The 22,003-nt window shown below is 36.4% G+C and overlaps 1 protein-coding gene, 1 non-coding gene and 1 pseudogene across 2 annotated transcripts in view; 1 reads left to right on the forward strand and 2 right to left on the reverse strand.

The window, feature by feature from the left end:
* OSTM1 (osteoclastogenesis associated transmembrane protein 1) overlaps nucleotides 1–22,003 on the reverse strand; it is a 39,803-nt gene that overhangs the window by 6,205 nt on the left and 11,595 nt on the right. Inside the window, exons 2-5 of the mRNA XM_030882900.3 lie at nucleotides 18,969–19,083; nucleotides 7,815–7,912; nucleotides 2,800–2,967; nucleotides 356–521 (exon numbers count right to left, since the gene is read on the reverse strand). Coding sequence (XP_030738760.1) covers nucleotides 356–521; nucleotides 2,800–2,967; nucleotides 7,815–7,912; nucleotides 18,969–19,083 — 547 coding nt within the window. The remainder of the gene's footprint in view (nucleotides 1–355; nucleotides 522–2,799; nucleotides 2,968–7,814; nucleotides 7,913–18,968; nucleotides 19,084–22,003) is intronic.
* On the forward strand, nucleotides 5,483–5,952 carry LOC132593381 (small ribosomal subunit protein eS25 pseudogene; annotated as a pseudogene).
* LOC115867029 (U6 spliceosomal RNA) lies at nucleotides 14,524–14,630 on the reverse strand. Its single transcript, XR_004044937.1, has one exon. It is a non-coding gene; the product is annotated as a U6 spliceosomal RNA (small nuclear RNA).

Raw genomic sequence — 22,003 nt, forward strand, 5'->3', positions numbered from 1 at the left:
TGGTTCTGCCAATGGGCCTAAGAGCTCTCTACTATTTATCTCCCTATTATGGCCATTTCAGGTCTGCAAAGCCTTTGTTGCTATTCCTTTGTTGTTGTCAACCTTATTCCAGGGAACCTAGCTTTCTCAATTAAAGCTTCTGAAAGATACTGTATGTTAAAGTTTGATTATAAAGTCACTTAACTTACACATCTCTTCTGGTAGTGAGCACAGTTGTAAAATTTGAAGAAGAGAGCTGTTTTAGGCTAATATACTTTGAGTTCTCAGAGTATATATTATTTCTAAAACAGGCTTAGATTTTTTTAAATACAGGTTTTTAATCTAAGTAAATAAACAACCATAAAAAGAAACTTACGTAGAATGAGTTTGCGTTTCTTTTGCTCTGAGTGAAGAAAACTACTAAGGTAGAAGACAACAGGTAGAAAGAGAATGAACACAGAAACAGCAATTACAGGCACTGTGTCACTGCAAGGGACTGAACAGTTGAAAGTTCGACTCCAAAGTTTTCGAGTAATATTCATCTGAAACAATAACAAATAATGTTACTCTATTTTATATTTAATTTGTCTTCAATTTCATAAAATTATTTTGTCAGTAACAAGAACCCCAAATTTAGACTAAATACACATCCCTAAAAAATCTATTAATAGTTGAGGACAATTTCTTCTGTCAGGGAAATAAGCTGGTTCACGATTAGTCATTGTATAAATTTATATCCATACAGAAATTTCATATTGTAAATTCATAATACTGTCCAAAGAATGTCAGCTTTTCACAGACTTCAAACACAGAACTTGTATCAATAGAAATATACTGTGCTTCATTCATTAAAAAGGATTTAAAAGGGTAACTATGTGAGGTTATGAATGTCAATAATTAGACTGTGGGAATCCTTTTGCAATATGTATGTATATCAAATCATCACACTGTACACTTTAAATATATTATAATTTTATTTGTCAAGTACACCTCAATAAAACTGGGGGCAGGGGAAGTCTCACAAAACAAACAAACAAAATATTTTCTTTCATATGTTACCTACGTAATCTCACTGAGCTTGTTGTAATATTTTTAGAATGGAGATAAAAATATCAGCTTTATAGGGCTTCTTTTCAAGAGATGATATCTATGAAATGCTTAATAGCTTATCTAAGATATTAGGAAAGATTCATACTCACAGCAAATAATTTTTTAAGTATATAATATCTAATGAGTCATGGAAACTTTATTAGACAATACTAATATCTTATTTAGCCCCTAGATACACTTAGGGGCTGCAGTACCTCACTTTCATTGAGCTCATGATTTCTGTCAAACAGGCTAAACGATGTAAGGAAACTATCAAATTCAGCTTTTTTTTTTTTTTTTTTTTTTTTGCGGTACGCGGGCCTCTCACTGTTGTGGCCTCTCCCGTTGCAGAGCACAGGCTCCGGACGCACAGGCTCAGTGGCCATGACTCACGGGCCCAGCCGCTCCGCAGCATGTGGGATCTTCCCGGACCGGGTCACGAACCCCTGTCCCGTGCATTGGCAGGCGGACTCTCAACCACTGCGCCACCAGGGAAGCCCCAAATTTAGCTTTTAAAACTGTTCTTGCCTAGATTTTGTTTAATTGAGATATGGTTTACAAATGGTGCACTGTATGTCTGTCGTAATTTTTGCTTATTGCAAGATGGATGTTCTAAAATAGGTTGGTCATGTTGATTTCCTGTGTAATTCAACTTGTGTCATAGAACCAATATTCATTTTTCTTCTTTACTTCAAAAAAAAGAAAGAGACTATTATTCTTTAAAAAGATGTTATTATTTATTGGGAACCTACTAGAAGCCAGGTACTACTCTAAACATTAGTAACAGAGCAGTAACAAACAAAAATCCCCATGGTGTATCCATTTTAAGTGCTTTTTACCATTCTGAATATTACAGATCCACTATGTTCACTCTGAGCTGCTATAATTCACACTCATCATTCTCAAACATTAAGTTTATCAATTTTGACCACAAGTTCTCTGCTTTTTGACAATAAATTTTCAGTTTCCTCTAATGCCTCAATAGTCAGGCATCGTATTCCCATAAAAAGGCATGATTGCCATCTAGTGGTGCCCCATGTAAAGGCAGGCTATTCAACGGAGGAAAAAAGAGTTTTTGTTGACTATTCATTCAATCAATACATGTTACTAAGGGCCCACTATTTGCTAGGCGCTGTTCTAGATAATGAACAGTGAACAAAAAAGGACAATGATGTCCTTGTCTTCATATGGCTTATATTTTAGTAAGGGGAGAAAGACTACAAATAAGTAAACAAAACTTTTCAGATGGTAATAGATATAAAGAAATAAAGCAACAGGATAGGAAGTAACTGAGGAATGGCTTCAGAAACATATTGTAGCAAAACCTAGAGACTTCTTGAATTAGCAACAAGTGCACAAGAAACTGAAATGAAAACATTTAACAATATACCCACACCTCTGAAAATGACACACATTATCAAACTTAAAAAAAAATGTATAAATGGAGTATAATCTATAAAAATATTAAATCACTATGTTGTATACCTGAAACTAATATTGTAAATCAACTATACTCTAATAAAAAGTCAAATATACCAAATTATCAACTTACTTATGAAGTATCTGATTAATTTCCATTTTAGTTTGACACATCAGGATATTCTAAAACTTTACTACTTAGCAACTAGTTATTTCTGGTTGAAGACACCATATGCAAATTCCAATAATAATACTGAAGGCACATTCAACAACACTGCAAAACACGTGTTGTATCAGGAGCAAAGTACTTACTGCATCTTCCACATCAATGCATAAGTGCGTTCCAGATTCAGCCTTATTTTCAAGTTCATTCATTTTTTGCATTTCACTGTACAGACTACTCAGAGTTTTGTATGCGTCATGACAGTTTTTGCATACTTCTGAATAATTTCTTAACTGAAGAAGACTGTGTGCGCGCCCCTAAAAGTTAAAGGCACATAAAATACACACAATAAACATTACATTTTTTAAACTTATTTGCCCTCCTGGAGGAAATAATAGAGTATGTTAAAGTACTGAGCTGTGGTGTGGGCCAGGTTGCTAAACCACTCTGAGCCTCGGTTTTATCTATAAAATAGGGATACCCTTACCTGTATTACAGGTCCCAAGGAATAGAGACTGGTATGTAGCACACAGCAAAATATTTGGTACTTTCTAGTCGCCCCTGAATTTTGAAAACCACTGCACTAGCCACTGTTAACTGAGGGCAACACTAGCTCATATACCAAATTATTGATACCTAAATACCAAAAATTTACTAAGTTATCTTGTCATTTATACATCTGCCCTTATCTATCCTATACTCACCAAATAAATAAAGTATACCCTTGCCTGTTCTGACTTGAACCCTGAAGTCTGCCTTATTGAGACAGAGAAGACTTTATAATGAGTTAGGAAAAGGCACCCAAACTACATCCCTCCCCCAGCCCTCTTACCCCAATGCTTTTAATCCAGGCCTTTCAAGTCAACAAAAAGGGACTAATACCAATGAATTGTGTAACTAATACAATGAATTGTGTAACCTAAAATATAACCTCAGGTACTGGATATAAGACATTATGTTAGTGAATCTCAATCTTTTCCACTTCTGGGACTGACGCTTGTATTTCAAGAACAAGTTTGCTAAACAGTCAATTCACACTTTTGTTTTCTATTCCCTTTATTCTTTACCTTATAGCCTGGAGAAATAATATTAACTGACTATCAGAATGAAAGAGAAAAGGAAAAATTAAAGGAATTAAGCTGATGTAGCCCCTACAACATTACCTTTACTATCTACTTGACAGAGAAACTCAAGACTCTCTTTAGTTCTGCCACAAGAAATAGCCCATTGCCTGTTTTTCACAGAACAATTGTACGTTCAGCTAAATGTGTTCGATCAAAAATGGAGCACAGTACCTTGAGGGGGGAGTATAATTTAGTCATTTATATTAAAACTTAAAATGTACATATCATTTGACATTGCAATTTCACTTCTAGGAATCTACCAGACAGATAAAGATACAAATACCTGCAAAAGACTGTCCATATTTGTGATAGTAAAATACTGAACCAAACAAAATTCTCCATTGATACAGGGACTGACTGACTAAATGGTGGCATAGTCAAACAACAAAAAGCCCTGCAACGTTTAAAGCAAATGAGAAAGTAGGATTCTGGGAAAATGATGACATCAGCACGTGCCATTCCTGATTTCTTTCCTGAAGAGACTCAAGAACAGAAGAGTAAACCCAGGCCCTTGATAGCACTGTTAATTATAGAGGCATGACATGCACATTTCATCATAGGAAGGTTGTATGACAGCTGTCATACCACTCCCAGAGAAACTAGCCGGAACCACAGTCTCTTGTGACCCTCTATCCCCTGCAACCACCTACTGTCCTCTGGAGATGCGAGGGGCTGGAATAATAGCCCCACCCTACCTGCGGGACCACCCACAAAAAGCAGTCTCCACAGTCACCCAGACAGTCCAGGTTCCCAGAGAAGCCACCTGCAAACGCATACTACATAAGGTGGAGCTGGTCTGGAACCTAAACCCACATCTCTGCCTCATCATTGAGGCAGAAGGCACTGCCACAGCCAATACCATTAATTTCACTGCTACCACCTATCTCTTTAGCTGGTTCTCCTCCCTTTTCAAACACACACACACACCACACAACCTATAAAACGTTGGCATTGCCCAGAACTCAGTCCTTGGGGCCTCTTCATCATCTCTATCTCCACTCACTCACATCCAAGTCTCCAGGCTTGATACCATCTGTACCTGATGACTCTCAAATCTACAGCTCCAGCTCATACCTCTCCCCTGATAATAAACAAACAAACTACCTAATTAGCTAATTAATTTTTAAAAACCATTCAATTTAAGGAAATAGAAAAATGACGAAACCAAAAGAATATAGGAGGAATTAATAAATGCAAAAGCATAACTTAACACATTAAGAAAAATAAAACAGAAACTGATAAATAAAGCCAAAGGTGGGTTTTCAAAAAGGTCAATAAATATAAATGTATCTTCAACAAGCCTAAAGAAAATTCAAGGGAAAAAAGGACTCACAAGTATAGCAATTGGAAATAGAAAGGAAATGTAGCTATATATATGATAGAAAGTTTAAGGAGTAACCAATTACTAAATGCAATGCATTATCCTGGAATGAATCCTGAAATAGAAAAGGACATTAGTAGAAAAACTCGTGAAATCAGAATGAAGTCTGGCATTTAGTTAATAGTTATATACCAATGTTCATTTCTTATTTTTGACTAATGTACCTTGGTAACATAAGGTGAACATTAGGGGAAACTAGGTCAGGGATATACAGGAATTCTCTGTATTAGCTTTGCAACTTTTCTGTAAATCTAAAATTATTCCAAAAAAAAAAAAACCATTTAAAAATAGGCAGTTAAAATCTGTAGTGGGGCCTTTTTGTCCGACATCTTAGGGAGGTGAGGTGACAGCAGTTGCTCTCCCGGCTTCGCTATGCCGCCCAAGGATGACAAGAAGAAGAAAGATGCCGGAAAGTCGGCCAAGAAAGACAAAGACCCAGTGAACAAATCTGGGGGCAAGGCCAAAAAGAAGAAGTGGTCCAAAGGCAAAGTTCGGGACAAGCTCAATAACCTAGTCTTGTTTGACAAAGCAACGTATGACAAACTCTGTAAAGAAGTTCCCAACTATAAGCTTATAACTCCAGCTGTCGTCTCTGAGAGACTGAAGATTCGTGGCTCCCTGGCCAGGGCAGCCCTGCAGGAGCTGCTTAGTAAAGGACTTATTAAACTGGTTTCAAAGCACAGAGCTCAAGTAATTTACACCAGAAATACCAAGGGTGGAGATGCTCCAGCTGCTGGTGAAGATGCATTAACAGGTCCCACCAGCTGTATATTTTGAAAAATAAAGCTTTATTAAATCAAAAAAAAAATCTGTAGTGGGGGAAGAAAAGATATCGTTCATAAGGGCACCAAACACTATGTAATACCTTGAAATAGACTTAAGAAATGTATAAACCTATAGGAAATTTAAATAAATAAAACTGCTAGAGAACATTAAAAAATAAAGAATAATGGTGGTTACCAGGGGCTAGAGAAAGAGGAAATGGGGAGTTATTACTTAATGTGTACAGAGTTTCAGTTTGAGAAGATGAAACATTCTGGAGATGGATGGTGGTAGAGTTGTACAACAATGTGAGTGTACTTAATGCCACTGAACTGTACACTTAAAAGTTGTAATGTGGTAAATTTTATATTCTATTTTACTGAAATAAAAAATAGTGAATATATACTGTACTCCTAGATAGGAAAGCTTAATATAATAACAGGTCAATTTTTCCCAAATGATGACTCTAAAATGTAATGCAATTCTAATAAAATATCAAAATGATTGATTATTTTGAACTTGGTTCTAAAATTCATTTCATGGATTTATTTAGTAAATCATGTTTTGAAAGTCAAGAAGCCAACAGGAAAAAAAGGTTGGCGCTAAACCTTACGTCTTACACCAAAATAAATTTCAAACAGATAAAATGATGCTTAAATGTACAAAACAAAACCATGAAAGTCCTAAAACAATCACAGGAGAAATTTTTTAAATAATCTCAAAGTGGGAAAAGGCCTTCTAGTGTGACACAAAATCCACAGGCCATTAAATTAATTTTGGTAAATCTAAGAACATAAAAATTAAAATTTTCTTCATATCAAAAAGAGAAGCATGATAAAGAGACAAACAACAAATGAGGAAAAAATATTTGCAACTAACATCCCAGGAAAAATGCTAATTTCCCTAAAGTACATTCATCAGAACTAGTGTCTTTGGTCTCTAAAACCAGAGTTCCTAGTCAAATAGTCTTGGTAAATGCTGTATACAAAGTTACCATTTGAAGTTCTATATAATGTACATTAGTCCACTAAAGTTCTGCAGTCCTGTATTAAAGCATTTCTTACCCTTATTAAGAACATTACACCTTTTTTATGGGCTATCTATTAAAATCTTGCAGAACATATTTTGGGAAATGTTCATCTAATAGTTTTTATTATACTCAGGGAAATTCATATACTATGTTATCACATTTATTAAAGAGAAAGTTATACATACCTATATCCTAAATATATTTCTATCTATTTGTGGGGATTACCTACTTGTTAAAAAGCAAGTTTCAAAACTAGGATTTTACCAGAATTCCAATTTCACCCCTCACCACTACCAGGAACATTCCAGTACTAACATTCAAGGGTCAGAGGTAGAGAAAACAAAACCCAATAAAGTAGGTTTCTTAAAGGCTACCTTTTATATTATAATTCAAAACTCAAAGTTACCTTATTAAACAGCACCTTTTAAAGTAGGTAAAATATATTTAAGCAAATATTGAGGCAAAGAATAAGCTTTTTATAGACAGAATCATACTGAATTGCAAAATACATTATTGCATAAACAAAGTCAAGAAAAATTATTGTCTGATAGAACAACACTGTGTTTTAATTAAACAATCACATGCCTCAGTTAATATGTTCACACTCATTAACTCATTGGATCCTGACTACAAAATACTGGAAGGTAGGCACGGTAGATCTTACTATTCCCATCCTACAAATTAAAAAACTGAAGTTTTGATGATTTGCCTAAGGGCTAGTAATAGAAGAATTTAGCAGAAATCCAGGTCTACCTCTACACTGTGTATGTAGATAAATATCAACAATTAATGCTATAAAAATTGGAATTATTTATTATTCACTTGGACAAGACAGCATTTTAATTTCAAGTGTCATATATAAGATACCTGAAGGTTATTCTCAAAGCAGGTCAAGGTGTGATTAAACAGATTCAGGAAGTATACTGTGCTGTTTGATAATTCTTCACTTTTGTTCGTTAAACAATCTGTCAAGAAACCAAAAAGTAGATTAATATATCTCAAGCAACAATTATATATAGTCATTTATCTCTCAAGCTGTTATCTTCTGTTTCATCCTATCGTAATCCTTTATTCAGAAAAGCATGAAGTGTTCCACATTAAGAGAATTTTCCAAATACATGAAGCTTACCCCTTTTAGTTTCCAAAAGGTTTTTTTTACATCATAACCATTTAAATGAAAATATTAAAATAGTCACATACTCTTCTCTCTTTGTAAAAACCATATACCAAGTAAAATTGAAATTGATGGTACAAAGTCTTAATCATGAATATCAGTTATCAAATGCCGCCTTAATAGGAGTACTCTTAGTGCTGTTTAGGCATAAGACTATTTCTCCTGCATTAATTTTAGCTAAATTCATATGCTGTTTGATTGTTTTCTGTGTTACATTTAGTAGTTCTGGGTCTCTTCCATCTTCACTAGTGGGTCAGTTATTGCATCTAAGAGGTTAATCTTTTAAAATCTGCTCTTTCTAATCTATTGTGAGTTGGGAGACCAGAGAAACAAGCTGGTGAGAATCTTGCATAAAATACTGATAAAGGGACTTCAAGTAAAATCTGGAAATAAATACACTTGTTTTATGTTTTTCTAAAAATCTTACATAAATGATATTCCTCTGCAACTTGCTACTCTCACTTAGCAAGTTCATTCCTTTGAATTGTTTTCTATTTCTATGTATGAACATGGCACAATTTTTTAATCTATTCTCCCTTCTTGGATGAACTTATTCTTTATCCTCAGTTTGCTTTTACCTCTCCCTGTGCTCTCAGCTTACCCTCTGGGATCTAGGTTCAAGTGCCTGGCACCATATCCTGGAACTCACAGTCAACCATTTCAATCTCACTTTCCTAGAATCCTTGCCCTTTTTACATTCCACATACTCACAAATATTTAAAACCTTCATTAACTTTCTCTACTCCCAATTGTGGTTGTAGAACACTATTATAGAAAATTCTAAAGTTATAACGAGGGGACTCAATTCAAACTAGTTTCAGGGCCACAAAACAATCCTTGTAGATGCCCTACCAATTACTCCACAAGGGATGTTCAAATACTTTCTATTCTCTAGTACTCAACCATACTCTTGTTCTTCTTAAATTTAACTGAGAGCTGTATATTATACACACTCAGGGCCATCTATTATGATCTTTCAACTGGGAGGGGAGAGACAGGATACAAGGCTGTTGCAGTTATCCAGGAGAAAGGTGGCAATGCAAACAGAAAGAAATCAATGGATAAGAGATACACAGAATAGGTAGTGAAGAGTACCAGAATATGCCAACTCAAAATATGCCTCTTTGGCATATGGATTATTCTGAGCTAAAGGCCTTTAAGGACTTCCCTGGTGGCGCAGTGGTTAAGAATCTGCGTGCCAATGCAGGGGACGTGGGTTCGAGCCCTGGTTGGGAAAGATCCCACATGCTGCACAGCAACTAAGCCCGTGTGCCACAGCTACTGAGTCTGTGCTCTAGAGCCCATTAGCCACAACTACTGAGCCCGCGTGCCACAACTACTGAAGCCTGCGCGCCTAGAGCCCATTCTCCACTACAAGAGGAGCCACTGCAGGGAGAAGCCCACGCACCACAAAGAAGAGTAGCCCCCGCGCGCCGCAACTAGAGAAAGCCCGCGCACAGCAACGAAGACCCAACGCAGCCAAAAATAAATAAATTTTAAAAAAGTAAAGGCCTTTAAGAACCAACAGATTCAGGAAAAACTCTAAAAACAGGGCACAAGTTTTTATTTTGTAGATAAAATTTACACTTGTAAAGGAAATTTCCATTTGTAAAGATGTCTCTCTCTCTCTCAAGAAAAAGAAAAGGGAGGACTCTTAACAACTAACTCTTACCAATGGAGATGGTTCTAACTTAAGTCTATGTAACAAACCTTACTAAACAATCCCGTTTACCATACTTTTCCTGGTCACCTTCCCATAACTTGCCTCCTTCATCCAGAAGACCAAAACCCTTTCTCCTCTGATTATCCTAAGATGGTATATAAACCCAAATTCTAACCATCCATTTGGGTTACTCATCACTGGGTGCTCCCGTGTGTACATGTGCAATGCACTTGTTAATAAACTTCTGTTTGTTTTCTCTTGTTACTCCGTCTTTGGCCAGTCTAATTAGAGAGTTCCAGCCAGAGAACCTAAAATGGATAGAGGAAAAAGATTTTTTCCCTCCCTTAGAGTAGACATCAGGATATGACACACTATATGATGCATGCACTATTATAAACAACAATCACTACAATGAAAGCTAACGTTAACTGAGTAGTTGCCATGTTCCAAGTGCCATGCTTGTACTTTAAACACATTTATTCAATTCTTACAACAATCCTATGAGGCAAGAACTATCATCTCCATTTTCTAAATAAGGAACAAAGGCAGAGAGGAATTAAGAAGTTACCCAAGGTCATAAAACTGGTAAGTAAAAACCTGGAATTTCTACTCAGTCTGATTCCTGAGCCTAAACTTGCAAACACTACAAATATAAAACATCTACACTCTAGACAATTAAAGTTCAATACTGGGAATCAATAAATACATGCCACTGCTCCTCCCTCCACCACCCATAGATCTTACACCATGGAGGGATTCAGGCAGTCGCTACCAACTGATCAGTGCTGGCAACTGAGATGAAGCCTAAAACTGGTAAACAGGGCAGCAACTATCACATAAAGACTCCTTTGTGCAAACTGGAAAAAGACATTCCGTCCAGGTAGATTATTTACAAAAAAGTGCTCCTACCTCCAGAAGCTGAGCTGGAATCCAGCCCCACTCATCCCCTTACATGGCCCCTAGTGTAGGACTTGGCCTGCACCTGGCATACCTGGGGCTCTGCTGATGAACCTATTCCAAGAGTCTTTCCCTCTCTGAACTCACACACTCTACATTCTCTGCAGCTTTATCTTCTCCAGCATGTAAGTCCTGTTCTGACTGTTCACCTTATCATTTAAAAATCTGAGGGATCACTTCACAAATTAGGAAACAGCTAGAGAAATAAAGTAATATACTGAGGATCATACATCAAGTTAGTAAGGCATTGAAATACAAAATATACTTTCCAGGCTCTTGATTAAGTATTATCCTAATTATACCATTTTTCCTTTACTATTTAAAAATGTTACTCTCTCTGTTGGCTTTCAAAAAGTTCACACACTAAATTCTTAAAAAAAAAAAATAACATAAGTCTCTCTTAATCCTGGTTTAACATCATCACAAAGTAGCCTTGAATCTTTTTACACGAGATAGAGTATATATAAATAAAAACAAAGTTACAAATATGCATAATATTATTATATTGTGCTAACGAGATTGAAGAAGTTTTCAGTTTTTGTAGTTGACATTTTGGAGGGAAGTACAGGGAATACAATTTCATCCACAACAACTGTACATCTGTGTATAATGAGCCACATCATGGCAAATGACATGCACAACATGGGGGTGTGTGTGTCCCTGGATTGTCTTACAAAAGCAGTATAAAGCATGAATGTGAGTGATTCATACTTCTATACAAAGTATGTAACTGAAATAATTTCTTTATAAAAAAGTAATTTATATGGGGCTTCCCTGGTGGCGCAGTGGTTGAGAGTCTGCCTGCCGATGCAGGGAACACGGGTTCGTGCCCCGGTCCGGGAAGATCCCACATGCCGCGGAGCGGCTGGGCCCGTGAGCCATGGCCGCTGAGCCTGCGCGTCCGGAGCCTGTGCTCCGCGACGGGAGAGGCCACAGCAGTGAGAGGCCCGCGTACCGCAAAAAAAAAAAAGAAACATTAGTAGTACTAAAGATTCCTATAAGCACTAAGTGAAGTGGTCATTATGAATTTTCCTCATCTCAGATAATCAATGCAGCCTCATCAAGGACAGATTAGCATAGCTTCTTTCTCAGTGAGGGCTCAAGCATCAGCTCAAGAGGCATTCTTAAAGGTGTTAAGGATTCAAGTTAAGACCTTACATAGAAACCCACTAAATATCATAACAGGAATTATGTATGCATCTTTAGATAAAGTATTTGGCATCTATTAGGAGCTTGTATAAGGATCTCTGCTGTTTTTCAAAACTAATTCTATAGAGAACAACAGAGACAATTATCAATTTCTGAAAAACAGGGCAAGCTTCAGAAAACATAGTATTAAACTATGGGAACTTTGTACTTAAACAACATAATTAAGTTTAATAAGTATGAAAACTAGGACATTTTAAGTTATAAGATATAAATGAGTCCAATGCTTAGTATGTTACCATTTAGATAAAATATGGGAAAGATGGGTTCTGATTAATTGATCTTCTGGTTAACTATCAAGTTTTATTATTGATTTTTAAAGAATCAAGACATAAAAAGTGAAGAGTGGCAGAATATTTGCCATATGGATTATTCTGAGCTGACGGCACTTGGAAAATAGCCAAGGCAGAGAGAAGCTTTCTGTGAATTCCCCTTATCTGCTTGAAGACAGAGCTTCCAAAAGAAAATCAGTTGTCATAAATCCCTTCTCCAGGAGTTTCATCAACTAGGGAAGATTTTCTCCTATCAGAGGAAAGGAGACCAATCAAACAGAATGGAGAGTCCAGAAATAAATTCCTGCATGTACAGTCAACTATGAGCTGAACTCCTAGAAACAGAGAGCAGAATGGTGATTGCCAAAGGCTGGGGGGTGGGAGAAATGGGGAGATATTAGTCAAAGGGCACAAACCTCCAGCTGTAAGATAAGTTCTGGGGATCAAATGTACAGTATGGTGATTTTAGTTAGCAATACTGTATTCTATACTTGAAAGTTGCTAAGAGAATAAATCTTAAATGATCTCACCACACACACACACACACATACAAAAAGGTCATTATGTGACATGACGGAGGTGTTACCTAACACTATGGTGGTAATCATTCTGCAATATATAAGTGTATCAAATCAACACACTGTACACCTTAAACAATGTTATATGTCAATTATATCTCAATAAAGTTGAAATAAGAACAAAAACAAAGTACCAAAACACTTTACCATAAAGCAATTCATAGTCTCATCAAATCTGGTCACTCTACTAATTATTCACCTGTCATATGCATCAGATAACCAAGAAGCATCTCAATAACCAGGCTACCCCTATGTCAACAATACACTTCTTTTAAAAAAAAAAAACTTTTTTTTTTCAAACATAGACATTTTTTAATTTTTTTTTTACACAGCAGGTCCTTATTAGTTATCCATTTTATACATATTACTGTATATATGTCAATCCCAATCTCCCAATTCATCACACCACCACCCCCCGCCCCGCCACTTTACCCCCCGTGGTGTCCATACATTTGTTCTCTGCATCTGTGTCTCTATTTCTGCCCTGCAAACCCGTTCATCTGTACCATTTTTCTAGGTTCCACATATATGCGTTAACAATACACTTCTGATAACAGCTTTAAAATTGTGAAGAGGAGAAATCCTTGATATATTTTCTTTACTTCTTAACAGTCACTCTCCACAAGAATTAATTTCCATGTTATTTGTAATATGAATTGGAAGAGTTGTGTACACTCCTTTTGAGTTTCAATCAGTTTCCAAAAACTCATTTCTGATGAAGACTAATATCATTCAAAGACACAGAAATTCTAAAGATAAAATAGATGGTAGTGGTAATGGATGGCACTCTTTTTTTTTTATATTGGAGTATACTTGATTAACAATGTTGTATCAGGATGGCACTCTCTTTCATTGAGTGTCTAGCCTTCCTTTCATCAAGTAATAATGGCAAAGACTACGTGCCAACCCACAGCTAGATCAAGTAGAAAGGTGATTTTTTTGGGCAATGTATTACTTTTAAAAGTATTCTTTTAAACAATATTTTAGCTTTTATAGCTTTATGTTTATATTTTTAATAATATTATTTAAAAAAATTTTAATAGCCCCTTAAACTAACTTTAAAAGATATTTATAGGGTTTCCCTGGTGGCGCAGTGGTTGACAGTCCGCCTACCGATGCAGGGGACACGGGTTCGTGCCCCGGTCCAGGAAGATCCCACATGCCGCAGAGCGGCTGGGCCCGTGAGGCATGGCCGCTGAGCCTGCGCGTCTGGAGCCTGTGCTCTGCAACGGGAGAGGCCACAAGAGTGAGAGGACCATGTACCGCAAAAAAAAAAAAAAAAAAAGATATTTATATAATTATAGTTTTGCATTTTCTAGCACAGAGGATGAAAAAGGAATAGTCATTTTATATCAAAATATATATTCTTACAAAATGGATCACATATTGGTTTAAGTCTCAATTAAAAACACATTTTAAAAACACCTCAGTAGTTTTTGTTCTTCCTTCGTAATGTTTTTCCTTCCCATTTTATCTTTTAGGTGTCAGACTGAATAGACTCCAGATTATTTACCATTAAAGAGTTCTACTGCTGGCATCACTTATCAGCTCTGTATTTGCAAATTTAATAACTAGATCACCACAATAAGTTAACTGAGACAAAAGGGTTCATAGCTTGTATTTAACAGTTTTACATAAGTTCTGAGAAAACTGACCAGTCTTTTTTTTTTATGTCTATTTTTTTTATTTTTTATTTTTTTAACATCTTTCTTGGAGTATAATTGCTAAAAATATGGAACACTTCACGAATTTGCGTGTCATCCTTGCACGGGGGCCGTGCTAATCTTCTCTGTATCGTTCCAATTTTAGTATATGTGCTGCCGAAGCAAGCACGACCAGTCTTTTTATGTTTAAATAAAAAAGCAAATAATCTAGATTTTGGGGGGAATATTTATACTGTGTTTTCATGTATATACGGTAGGGGAGGAAACGTAATTTTCCCTCTACCTTGTAAGTTCTCAGTTGGGTCCCCTGTAACAAAAGACAGATCAATAGGAGAAAAACAAACAGAAGTTTGTTAACTTGTATATCTTCCGCATATACACAGAAGATACAAAGGGAAATTGAGTAACTCAAAGGGGTGGCTTAGAAGTCAGACTTGAATATCATCTTCAGGTAAAAGCAAAGATGGGTGTGGGGGAGGTCAGTTATGGGGAAATGACCAGGAAAAGTGAGGTAAACAAGCATAAGGTTATGCAGATTATGTCCCTGCCTTCTCCATTTACAAGATTCTCTAGTGATTTAAAGTCATCCTTTTCTTCCTGGTACAGAGAGGGAGACACCCTTACCGGTGGAGATTTCCTTAATAAATATAAATTTCTCATACAAAATGGTTATTTCTACTCTGTTTTCAGAGCTTCTCCTGTGTCTGCGGTTTCTCAAAATAATCAGCTCAAAATAATCCTTATGCCAAAGAGGCATATTTTGGGATGGCACATTTTGGTCTCCTACAATACAAAATGACAACATCCTAGGCAAACTTCTGATCAGGCACAAATTCATTTAAAATTATAGTGTGATATGATTGCTTTCTTCCATTTTATTAAAAGAGTAAATATCCTTTGTATTCATTCTTTTACCTATTTCTAAAGGCCAAAGATTTTTAAAAAACAATGACTGGATAGGTAACAAATGGATTATCCTATAAGTAAAAGGAAAAGAGAAGCCTTTAGCATTATTTATTAAGAAAATAGAAGAGTGAGGATTCCATGAAATCAGTGGTTTAATAGATCTGGTTGCTAGAGATGCGATTGTCTCAGAACCTGATGCCTGATTCCTGATCATTGCTGACCATTAACATTAGAAAATGTGCAACCCTATTAAAAACTTTTTTTTCACATTATCTAGTTTTAATTTTATGTAGTACTGATAGGTCTTTAGAAAAAAAAAGAGTATTTTACATTTATATCTTTAGTAAAAGACTAGGTTTTCCATGATATCAAACATGTATATAGCATAGATATTAAACTTTGTAGGGCTAAAGTGCAGGGCTAATATTTCTTAAAATGGAGACTGTGCAATGAATTTGTCAAATAGCACTTTAAAAACAAAATTAGGCCTTAACTCATGAACACTGTCTATTCAGATGAACAATCTTAAAGCCCTCCGATTTTAGTTCTAGGCTCTTGATCTGCAGTTCATTTACACTTTCTGAGCCCCCATTCTACCTCACAGGGCTTGGCTTATTGTGAAGTTCAAATGAACCAAGGGCCATGACATTGAGAAATATTATTTAATTTAATTGCTGACTTGCTATTCACCTTCTTTAGCTCATTTTCTCCTTCATTCAAATTTCTTTTCTCGCTGCTTTGTAACAGAAGACTATGTTGCTCAAGTAAGAATGCTTTATTAAATTTTGGTAAAAATTGCAAAGTTTTTTGAACAATTCTTTAAATTTTTCAGAAAATGTTCATGTTATCTTCATTACAGAGATTTGTAGAAAACATAATTAGAAGTGTTTCCAGGTAATTTGGTAAAGATTATTCATTTCTAGGTAAGGTGATTATTTTATTATTTTATTTAAAGATTTTTTTTGATGTGGACCACTTTTTTTAAAGTCTTTATTGAATTTGTTACAATATTGTTTCTGTTTTATGTTTTAGTTTTTTGGTTTCGAGGCATGTGGAATCTTACCTCCCCAACCAGGGATCGAATCCACATCCCCTGCATTGGAAGGCAAAGTCTTAACCACTGTACCACCAGGGAAGTCCTAGATGATTACTTAAGAATGAATACCCAAGGGAAAACATCTGAGGAGCACAAATTTATAAAACTATTTTATTTCCATATAAAATACAGAATATAAATTATGATAAATTTTAAAATGTGAATGAAACAATGAATGGAAGATAACTTTTTAAAAATGCATACTCTGGAAAAAGAAAATAGCCAATCTCTCTGATTACATCTAACATATGAATAATCATGGCAGATTTGGACAGTCCGTCAAGTTTTAAAAATCTTTATGTATTTTTGGATAGGTATTAAATGCTATGGTATACAATCCAAAGGGTACAAATGTAAGCAGAATGAAAACTAAGTCTTCCTGTCTTTCCTGCCCACTCAGCTATCTAATTCTCCAAAAGATGTCATATTTCTCTGCACCTTGCTTGGTCATATATTTTGGCCAAATTAATTTTAATTAGGAAGTAAACATTTCATTTTTTCTTCAGAAGAAGTTCAATCAAGGAATATTTTCAAGATAGGATGCCTCACAGAAAAACAAAAGTACCCTAAGAATTTATTCTAAAGAGTTTTAAATCTACCATACTGAGTAATATGCAGCAAAATGTTTTCTTTCTTTTTTATTTTTTTTTAAATAGCCAGAGAAGAAAGCTATTTTAAATTAGTAAATTCATTACAAAATACCTTTTAAAGAAAAGATGCTTTACCTCTCAAGTATGTAAATTAAGTAACATCAGTCGAAAGAAGTGAATCCCAACACATACCCCACTTATTCTAATTAACTGATTTTAAATTATTTGCAATTAACATATTTTTTCCTACATCAATGGATTTTTCTGAAGGGCTTAAGAATAATTAAAAACAGCTCTTCCGTATAAGTTAAGCAAACTCTGTTCAATCATATTTACACTAAAAAGTTTTACTCCAAAAAAGTAAAGATTTGCTTTAAAAAAAAGTTAGCTGTTAGTCAAGCCTCTGTTCAAATTACCAGAAATTTTGAATTAATAGAGACAAAATTAAAAGAGTTAATATTCAATATCCATGGTATACTACAAAGGAAAAGAAACTTAGCAGGGAGTCTTTTTCCCATTTACAGTTTTTCTTCATATGAACTAAACAAAAAGACAAAGTCCTTAAAAAGTTAAGCTCCTTAATGACTTACAGATACACAGATTTTTAATTCACTCTATCCTTTCTATTTCCACAGCCCATGCCCTACTTAATGTTTTCTTTGCTTCTTGCCTAAACCATTGTTAAGAATTTCCTCACTGGTCTCTCTCTTCCAATGGGGTTCCACAAAAAAAAAAAGAAAAAGAAAGGGTCTTTGTAGTTTAAAAAAAAAAAAGTGCTAGGTTAAATGATGTTTAAAAGTTTTTTTTAACCTATGGTCCTTCTCACTGCCTTTAATATTCTATGTGTATTGTAAATTCCCAAGATACTATAGTATATAACCATTTCTTAATACTATGCTGGTGTTCTAGGCAGTATGAAAAATGTTGGCATAAGTGATAAACTACTATATAGGTCAAGGTCTTACCTTCCCTTTCCAAGTTTACCTCCCATTGTGCTTCCAGCATCCTGTAACGTCTACTACTCTTTTATACCTCTGTGCCTCTGTTCACGATGCCTCCCTATCTGCAATGTCCTTCCTCTCATCTCTACTTATTGAAATCATGTCCAGTCACAAAAGTGTAGGATCAAAAGGTACCTCCTCCAGGAAGTATTTCAAATTCTCTCCAATCTGATTTATTTTCAGCTTCCCCAAGACTCTATAACTTTATTATAGCAGTTATTTGTCTGCTTTAGGTTATATTGTAACTATAACTTCCTTCCTCAAACATTATAAGGAATAGAAAATAAGAATTTCCTGGTACATAGTTGGTAGTCAAAACACTTATGAATTGAAATAGTGATTTTAATTTTCCTAAAGAATGCTTGAAAATAGATCTCATTTCATTATACAAATACATACAAGCCTGCAAAACTGGTAGAACAGACGTTATCACCTCCCCCTATCACAGATTATTATAAACATCATAATTACTATTATATTAAGCAGCTAACATTCCTTGAACATTAACTATATGCCAGATACTAAGCTAAGTGCTTTACACAGTTTATTTCATTTACTCCTCAAAACAATCATATAAAGTAGGTTCCATTATTACCACCAATTTACGGATGAGGAAACTGAAGCTCCAAGAGGTAAAATCACATGCCCAAGGTCTGACAGTAGTAGGTTAGGGCTAATAAATGGCAGAGCTTAGAATAAATTCCAGATCTGTCTGACTGCAAAGCTCACTGTTAACTGCTACACTTTTCTGCCTTTCAGTATTTGCCCAAGCATTTCTCACTAATAAACCGTGATGCTAATCACAGTTCATTTAAACTTAGTAACAAAAAATATTCAAAATTTTCAGATTCAAATAAAATGACATCTATACTGTTGAACCATGACAGCAACATTAAAATGAAAGAATTACTTACTTGCACAATTTGCCTTCTGCCATGTGGAATTGAAAAACTCAGACAGAATCACAACTATTTGCATTCTATCTGCCATTAAGAGACTTCTGGCACAACTATGACTCTCTGAGGAATTCTATAACGACAAAAGAAAAAGAAAGAAAAATACACTCTGAATATTTTTAGACTTCCCAAACAACTACTTGAGGCAAAAAACCTTATAAAAATAATTCAAATATTTATTATAAGCATTTAATTTTTTTGCTATAATCAAATAATGATGTCATTAATAATAACAACTGTAATAAAACAATAGCAGCTAACATTTATTGGCACCAGGTTCACTTGCAAGGGAAGAAAATCTTTGCTTCTTAAATAAATAAGTACTTGCTTCTATGGTACAATCTCAACTGCTTAGGCCCACAAGTAATATTTCTTACTCCTTACGCACAGGAAAAAATTCTGGAAAGCTATTCACCAAAATGTAGCAGTAGTTATCTCTGAATAATGGAAATAGAGCAATTTTCAATTTCTTTTTTGCCTCTTTTACACTAAATTTTTCTACAATGAACATATATTATTTACACATTTTTAAAAACTTGGTGGATAAATGATCACAAAACATTGTTTCAGGGCTTCCCTGGTGGCGCAGTGGTTGAGAGTCCGCCTGCTGATGCAGGGGACACAGGTTCGTGCCCCGGTCCGGGAAGATCCCACATGCCGCAGAGCGGCTAGGCCCGTAAGCCATGGCCGCTGAGCCTGCATGTCCGGAGCCTACGTGTCCGAAGCCTGTGCTCCGCAACGGGAGAGGCCACAACAGTGAGAAGCCCGCATACCACAAAAAACAAAAAACAACAAAAAAAAATTGTTTCATCTTCTGGACATTTTTTGGCTCAAAATCTTAAAACCCACAAGAAAATGTGATACATCTAGTTTGTACCGAAATAGTTTGTACCCAGATAGAAGAACATGCTTTCCACAGATCGTTTTAATAATGAAACTCACACTATGCAAATAATAAATTCAAGTTCCTAAATTATTGGATCCTTATCTATTTCCTTTCCTTTTTGCCCCAAGCAAAGAACTAAGTCCTGCTGACTCTTCATTCTTTCAAAGTTATTTAACTCCTACTGTTTACCCGGCACTATAAGAATCTTGGAGTTCTGAGTATACAAAGAGTATAAAGGAATGCCATCAACACTGGGTCTTCAAAACCTCCCCAGAGACATACAGATAAGGAATTAAATAGTGTCATTAGTAATAAAAGAGAGAATATGTTAACTCTAGAAAAGAACTGATCAGCCATGTGGGATAAGAAAAGAGGGAAGGAGGGCTTAACAGCAGAATTCTTGTTTTAAAATATTTCTGAAGATCATTTTGGGATGATTACCCTTTCTGTGGCTTAGTTTTGTTTTCTCATTAAAACATGCAGCCAAATGAATGCTTGCCTTTAAAATAGTAAATTGAATAAAACATTTTACTTTTTTTTTTTTTTCTGTGGTACGCGGGCCCCTCACTGTTGTGGCCTCTCCCGTTCGGAGCACAGGCTCCGGACGCGCAGGCTCAGCGGCCATGGCTCCTGGGCCTAGCCGCTCCATGGCATGTGGGATCTTCCCGGACCGGGGCACGAACCTGTGTCCCCCGCATCGGCAGGTGGACTCTCAACCACTGCACCACCAGGGAAGTCCTGAATAAAACATTTTAAAAAGCCCTTTTCTTGGAATTGCTTTCAGAGCAATATCAGCTATAGAAGAAGATTTCATAAAAGATCAAACAATGGTTTGTGATAATTTACCCACCAGATTAAAGTAGAGCATGGCCTAAAGAGTCAGACAAACCTGGATTACTAGCTGGTAATCTTGGACAGCTGAGGTAAACTCTCTGAGGCTCAGTTTCATGATCATGAGTCCTACAGGTACAGCATTAAATGAAATACCATATGTTAATCACTTAGCACAATGTCTGGCACCTAGTAAGTAACTGATATATGCTATTTCACCTAGCTACCTGTTGCCAACAAGAAGTGCTCTAAGTGGGTGTAGCTGGCTAAGTATAACCAGTTACTTAAGTAGAGTCTTATAAGTAGATGATTGGATATTTTAAAAATCAATACAGATAGAAACTAGGGGCCTGAACGAAGATGGTGGAGTAGAAGGACGTGCTCTCGCTCCCTCTTGTGAGAACACCAGAATCACAACTAGCTGCTGGACAATCATCGACAGGAAGGCACTGGAACTCACCAAAAAAAGACACCCCACATCCAAAGACAAAGGAGAAGCCACAATGAGACGGTAGGGGCACAATCACAGCAAAATCAAATCCCATAACTGCTGGGTGGGTGACTCACAGACTGGAGAACAATTATACCACAGAAGTCCACCCACTGGAGTGAAGGTTCTGAGCCCCACATCAGGCTTCCCAACCTGGGGGTCCGGCAACGGGAGGAGGAATTCCTAGAGAATCAGACTTTGAAGACTAGTGGGATCTGATTGCAGGACTTCAACAGGACTGGGGGAAACAGAGACTCCACTCTTGGAGGGTACACACAAAGTAGTATGCGCGTCGGGACCCAGGGGAAGGAGCAGTGAACCCAGGGGAGACTGAACCAGACCTACCTGCTAGTGTTGGAGGGTCTCCTGCAGAGGCGGGGGGTGGCTGTGGCTCACCATGGGGACAAGGACACTGGCAGCAGAAGTTCTGGGAAGTACTCCTTGGCATGAGCCCTCCCAGAGTCTGCCATTAGCCCCACCAAAGAGCCCAGGTAGGCTCCAGTGTTGGGTTGCCTCAGGTCAAACAACCAAAAGGGAGGGAACCCAGCCCCACCCATCAGCAGTCAAGTGGATTAAAGTTTTACTGAGCTCTGCCCACCAGAGCAACACCCAGCTCTACCCACCACCAGTCCCTCCCATCAGGAAACCTGCACAAGCCTCTTAGATAGCCTCACCCACCAGAGGGCACACAGCAAAAGCAAGAAGAACTACAATACTGTGGGAAAAAACCCACAGCCTGTGGAACAAAAACCACATTCACAGAAAGACAGACAAGATGAAAAGGAA

Source organism: Globicephala melas, chromosome 14, assembly GCF_963455315.2.
Source record: "Globicephala melas chromosome 14, mGloMel1.2, whole genome shotgun sequence".
Classification (NCBI taxonomy): domain Eukaryota; kingdom Metazoa; phylum Chordata; class Mammalia; order Artiodactyla; family Delphinidae; genus Globicephala; species Globicephala melas.